The 6,924-nt window shown below is 37.2% G+C and overlaps 1 protein-coding gene across 1 annotated transcript; it reads left to right on the top strand.

Annotated features, from left to right (window-relative positions):
* The first annotated feature begins 243 nt into the window (after nt 1–243).
* LOC109436918 (olfactory receptor 51G2-like) lies at nt 244–1,191 on the top strand. The gene has a single exon (XM_019715798.3). The coding sequence runs from the start codon at nt 244–246 to the stop codon at nt 1,189–1,191; it is 948 nt and encodes a 315-aa protein (XP_019571357.2).
* Nucleotides 1,192–6,924: the final 5,733 nt, after the last annotated feature.

Genomic DNA, 6,924 nt, shown 5'->3' with positions numbered 1-6,924 from the left:
TTGAGTAGCCCAAATATTCTAGGAAAACTAGGATGACCACCAAAAAGAGAGGCAGTGTTGTTCGCTAGTGGAAGCATCTAAAGGGACAGGATGCCATACTGTGAGAAGAGGAGAAGAGGAAGGGCAATACTACTCTGCAGGCACAGGCCAGGAGTGTCACGTGGGATGAGATGAAAGAAATGCTGTGAAAGAATAACTTTTTGCTTTCTTTATAATTTTTCCAGGCAAGTCCTTCCCAGACATATGGCAATTCCTAGCAACAATAATGGCAGCAGTTTCTTCTTCATATTGATGGATCTCCCGGGACTGGAGGCTGCTCATTGCTGGACAGCCATTCCTGTCTGCTTTATCTATGTTCTCTCTTTCCTGGGCAACATCACCATAATGTACATTATCAAGTCTGTGCCCAGCCTTCACACACCCATGTACCTCTTCCTTTCCATGCTTTCAATGGCTGACCTTGGCCTCTCAGCTTCTACACTGCCTTCGATGGCAGCGGTCTTTCTCCTGGGCCAGAGGAAAGTGGGAGCTGCAACCTGCTTTACGCAACTTTTCTTCATCCACACTTTCTCAGTCATTGAATCAGCTGTGCTGTTGGCCATGGCTTTTGACCGCTGTGTGGCTATCCGGGAGCCCTTACGCTATGCCACCATTCTCACAAGCAAGCGCATTGGGGCCATTGGGCTGGCCATTATGACCCGTAGTGCTGCCCTCCATCTGCCCCTGGCTGTACTCCTTGGAAGACTGAAATTCCAGCCTATGAATGCTCTGTCTCACTCTTATTGTGTTCACCCTGATGTTCTAAGGCTGGCCAGTTCCAGCACTCTTGTGAACAGTGGCTTTGGGCTCTTTGTCATGCTTTTCACATTGGGAACGGATGCTATTCTCATTCTCCTCTCCTATGTGCTGATACTAAAGACAGTATTAAGCATTGCTTCCAATGCTGAGCGGCTCAAAGCCTTCAACACCTGTATTTCGCATATCTGTGCTGTACTACTATTCTATACCCCACTAGTCAGCCTGTCCATGATCCATCGCTTTGGGAAAAAGAAACTACCAGCTCAGGTATACATGCTTTTCTCATATCTGCACTTTCTTTTTCCTCCAATGCTCAACCCAATTGTCTACAGTGTCAAAACCAAAGAGATTAAGGTACGCATTCTGAAGATGCTCCACCCCAAAATGCTCTGAGCCACAGGGATAAAAAATTGGTTGTGATAGTCAGCCTACTGGAAGGAGAACTGACTCTGAGTGATGAGCACAAAATATGATGTATAGATAATGTATTGTAGAAATGTATACTCGAAAGTTATGTAATTTTACTAACCATTGTCACCCCAATAAATTTAATTTAAAAAAAAAATAGTCAGCCTACTGACTGAAGACATCCCAGAGAGGAGGTACAGTATAGCTTTCACCTGACCTATCAATCAATTAATTATTCAAAAGCATTGACTGAATACATTATGGTGCTTCCCCAACCATCAGAAAAGTCTCTGTTCAGTGGGAAAAGAGACATGTTTCTCATTCTACGAAAGTCAGTATCAGCCTGAAAAGCCTCCGGTTATTATAGAGGACACTGACAGCCTCTTGAGAGAGTACCATTTCCATGTAAAAGTAAACAGATTTGAAGAGTAAGACTCAATGAGATTTAAGATCTCCTTCAACTAAAAACCTGAATTCTACCAATTTAAGTTCAAAAAAGCCCCACTTGATTGTGCTTTCTGAAAATTTGACAACTGTGTGAAATCAAAATTTTTTTTTCTGATTTGCATATTAACACTATCTAGCCCTTTGAAGTTGAAGCATTGTTCCTCACTTCCTCATAGGTATGTAGGATATTCTGTGCTCTCATAAACTACATTGAGATACTATAATTTTTCAATGATAGATGCCATATACAACCCAACTTTCCCTTCATACATCAGACAATCTTTAAAAAAATCTCTTTTGATATAGTCCCATTCATTTTTATGTACCCCTATGTTCACTCATGGTTGCCAAGACATGGAAACAACCGAATTGTCCTTCAATAAATGGATAGATAAAGACAATGTGGTACATACCGTGTTTCCCCCAAAATAAGACAATAGCCGGACAATCAGCTCTAATGCGTCTTTTGGAGCAAAAATTAATATAAGACCCGGTCTTGTTTTACTATAATATAAGACCGGGTCTTATATAATATAAGACCGGGTAATATAATATAATATAATATAATATAATATAATATAATATAATATAAATACCGGGTAATATAATATAATATAGTATAATAATATATTATACCAGGTCTTATATTAATTTTTTCTCCAAAAGACCCATTAGGGCTGATTGTCTGGCTAGGTCTTAGTTTTGGGAAAACACGGTATATACAATGGAATATCACTCAGCCAAAAGAAAAGATGAAATACTGCCATTTGTGATAACATGGATTGATCTTGAGGTTAGCATACTAAGCAAAATAAGCCAGACAGAAAAAGTCAAGAACCATGTGATCTCACTCATATGTGAAATATATAACTGAAAACAGCAAACAGACAAGACAAACAAAAACTCAAAGACACAGACAACAGTTTAGTGGTTACCAGGGTGTAATGGGAAAGGGGAGTGGTAGAAGAGGGTAAAAGGGGTCAAATATACGGTAATGAAAGAAGAACTGACTCTGGATGGTGAACACGCAATGCAATATATAGATGATGTATTATAGAATTATACATTTGAAACCTATATAATTTTATTAACCAATGTCAGCCCAATAAATTTAACTAAAAATCTAAGCAAAATAGACATCCTACAAGTCCACTTTATTAGAATTGACTAGGCTGTCATAAACAATCAAAGGTAGGAAAATTGATTTGCTCACTTTGGCATGGTCTCTCTTTCTGAACTAAATCTTCAGCTATCTTGTCTGATAGAATTGCTCTATTAAAAATACACCCAGTAATAGGTTAAGTCTTTACTTAAGTGGCAATACTTTGCATCAGATTACATTGTGAAATTATTTATAATGTTGTGATGGAAAGAAAAAAGGAAACTACCAATATTTGATTTCTGCCCTACACAGTCATTCATTTAAATCATATTTATTCATCTATTTGGGCCACCTCCTATTTAAAATATATAGAAAACAAAATAGAATATTGCTTCCTTAGTGTGAAAAGTTTAAATTGTTAGGGAAAATAGGCTTGTAAATATATAATTCTCCAGTAAGTCACAGTTGCTTTGATGGAAGACATCATAATGTGTCCCAGGGCTATATGAATTCTAGAATCTCTATTCACCTTACAGCCCACCCTTTTCCTTAGTGGAAAGACACAAAGGGTGAGTTCATTTGATCAATGGGATTTCAAGGACACTTCTTTGCATTGATGAGTTTTAAGGGGTGACTAGAAAGATTAAATATTTTTTTAAATTTTATTTGTTTATTTATTTATTTATTTTTATTAGTTTCAGGTGCACAAAACAATGTAATAGTTAGAGATTTATCATTTATATCCCTCACACAGTGACAACACTCCTCTCCCCATCCACTGTCCGTCTGACATCACACACAGTCATTACATTTCCACTGTCTCTATTCCTAATGCTGTATTCCACTTCTTGTAACTATATGTTAAGTGAAATAAGATTAAATATTTAAGCACGGCAAAAAGAGCTTTTCTTGATGTTGGTTTGCAAATTGGCCACCTTACATGGAGGGAAAGGAGAGACAAAAGAAAGAGGCAGACCACTCAGATTGGTAAGTGACAGGTTTAAAAAGACAAGGCATGTCTTTGGCAGCTATAAGATTAGTAGATCTCAGCACCGCCAACCAGAGTCTTAAAAGTTTATGTAGTGGTCTTAACTGGGTTCAGTCACATATACTATCCAGATGGTCTCAATGACACATTGCTTTCTCACGGCTACGCCCTTTAAAACAAGCTCCCATGGGAGTGGAAACAGTGGGGCATAGCTGATGAGAGCAGAGAAATAGTGCGGTTAGACTTTTGATGACCTCCCAGTTTCAGATGTCAAAATAGCACATGATACTGAATCTTAATTTCAGGCCTTACACCACATACTCCTACTTCTGTGGTGTGGCCTTCCAGGGTTTCAAATCAATGTCCAATGTAGTCAAAGAGATTTTTCTACTCTCCCTTGTTGAAAGCACAATGTGTCCCAGGGCTATATGAATTCTAGAATCTCTATTCACCTTACAGCCCACCCTTTTCCTTCAAAGCTGTTCTCTGCCAAGGTTTCTAGAGTCTTGCCCTGTGAATTTGGATCTCAGTTTCTGGTGAAAAACTCAAGTGGTCACCTAAGCAGATTTCTAGGACTCTTTCCTCTACAACTTCTTCCTATCCATAGGTGACCCAAATTTTGATCCATCATAGCCTATCTGAAATCAGTTCTCTATTCTTTCCCTCCAGTAAGGAAAGAGCTGCTTTCAATTTGCAGTCAACTTCCCTGCCTGAGCTTATAAAGTGCTATCGGGCAGAAAGATTGGATGGATATGGAGTTCACCTCTTGTTTTCTTTCCAACAAGGAGTCACAGTTCTGCACTATCTGTTTTTTGATGTCTGATGTATTTTATATATATTGCCCAGAGTTAGAGTTGTTTATTTGTTGGAATATGTTCTATATCCATTATTTCTTTATGACATATTGCAGTATGATAGAAAGCTTTTGGGGCCTTCCTATTTTTTCACGTTCATACTCAGGGGTTTACAAATGAGAGCCCACCCAGTTTTATGTTTTGTTTTGCATCTATATTGTGAAACAAAAAATTTTACAAAGCATTATTTTTTCTGGGCATTTGCTGCCTGCCTTGGTTTTCAATGCTGTGGCTAAATTTGTGATTTTCTATTTAACTATAGAGATGTATCATCAAAGTTGGAAAGTCTTTCATTTTAATAAACTCTTATTATCTCTGTTGCAATTATAAAAAGTTTCCTTGCTGCATTTGTATGAACATAATAATAACAAAAATATTAAATGTTTAATGGGAGACTTTTTAGGAATGACAGTGATTTGCATGTTTACTCACAATGTTATCAGGCAATAATAATATTAAAATAATAGGTAATTATTTGAGTATTGACAAACATTATTATAAGTCTTTTTAATGGAGTGTCCCATTTAATTTTCATAACAATAGTGTGCTTTTTTTTTTTTACTCTTCCAATTTCACTGACGAGGAAACTGAGTCAATGAGAGGTTAAGTAACATGCCTAAAATTTTATAGCTATTAAGTGCCAGAGTAGAACTCGAATAAACACAATTTATGTAACCCCAGTGCCGTTTGTTGTTAACAACATATCCATTACCTCCCAATGATGGTACAGATGTAATAAGGCTCAAAGAACTCGTGTAATTTATATAATGACCAGTGGGGACCATCTTTAAGTCAGGTCTTTCTAATGTTGAAGTTGCTACTCTCAAACATACAATTACATTTTAATCATAATAAGGGGACTCAGTAACTGAGACAGATTTGGACAGGGCTAAAGGATTTCCAATCACAGCGGAGACTCTTCATAGCCTTGAAAAACTTGTGTGGCAGTGACATGGTTAAAGGCAGTTGCTGCCCCAAAGCTCATGCTGCCAGTTATATTCATTAAGTGATAATGTCCAGGAATCAGCTGATTTGCTGTAAAATTGCTCTTCATTGAGGACCCCCTTCGTTTGTACCCAGGAAGAGGGTGAGGAATGTCCTCAGCTCTTGTCTCCTTGTGGTTAAGTCAATAACGGTGTTTGGAGAGGAAAGAGGTAACGTTCTTATTAGTGCTCATAGAAGAATACTGTTAATACGTTTTGAGTTAGGATCCTGAAAAAGGACAGTACATTGAAAAATTAGAGGAAGAAAAGGGGTTCTTCATCTTCAGATACCATCTGGCAGCTACTGGGTGTGTTTCCAGAATTCCTCAAATGTGCTGTCATAATGGATAAAACCAATTAAATGGGCAATTAGGAGATGGGCTGGTCACTCATCAGCAAAAGTCCTCCTTGCCTTAAATACAGCCTGACATAGGTGTGCCTAAAGCTCTAAGCAGGTGGATTCTATGCCCCTCAAAGAAAGACGAGCTAAGATGAGGAACAGTTTGAGAAGCAGAATGGTATGGGGAGCTGCTCGTTTGTGAAGATAGTTTGAAAAGACAGTCTGTTTCTTCTTGCATGATGGAAGGTAACAGAACAATGATATAAATTAATAAATCCAGGGTGATCAAAACTAACTGTAATTATTTCTAAATATTTGAATCATTTTTTAAAAAATCTCCTTGAATTTTGAGTATGGTGAGTAAATTTAGGAGAAAATTAAAGGACAAGCACATAGTATCAATTATTTACTTTCTAAGTACCTTAAAGATGCTAGGAAGTCTTATTTTATCTTATTTTATCATAAATTAAACCTAAGAAATTAGTATGTTATGAGAATTAGTACAATTTACCTATTTCCATTTTTTAGTGGATGCAAAAACTGAAATCAGCATGGTATATGTGAATGCATGTATACGGTTTGATAGGATAGTCCTTTGTGCACATCAAACCCATTCTCTTATTATTTCTTATTATTGTCATGACACAATATTGACTCTTAATTCTGTTGTCTAAATCCTAATGTGGTTGCAGAACAAAATAAACATTGGTGTTAGAAAATCCAGCATGGCTTCCCATTTTGTCTGCTCCATGATGCCACAGGTTTACATCTGATTGAAATTCTGCTGATAAAACAAAAGGCATAGATCCTATACAGAAGAAACTCATAGTGTATTCTTAGCACTTTGGGGAAAGCTCTTACCTAATCCCAAGGTTTGTCTATGTATTTTCTTTTTTTGTTTTTAGTGGTTTTGTGCTGAAGCCAGGACCAGAAACAGGTACCTTGACTTTTCAACTATATTTTTCTGCTTCTTTACACTAAATCCTTTTACTTAACAATGACTT

Source organism: Rhinolophus sinicus, chromosome 14 (genome assembly GCF_057876585.1).
Source record: "Rhinolophus sinicus isolate RSI-liver-muscle chromosome 14, RSI-T2T, whole genome shotgun sequence".
NCBI classification, from domain to species: domain Eukaryota; kingdom Metazoa; phylum Chordata; class Mammalia; order Chiroptera; family Rhinolophidae; genus Rhinolophus; species Rhinolophus sinicus.
Note: the sequence above shows the minus strand (reverse complement) of the source record. Positions and strands in the feature narration are given on the sequence as shown.

Coding starts and splice junctions, on each gene's coding strand:
- LOC109436918 (XM_019715798.3), top strand. CDS start 244: ATGGCAATTCCTAGCAACAATAATGGCAGCAGTTTCTTCTTCATATTG.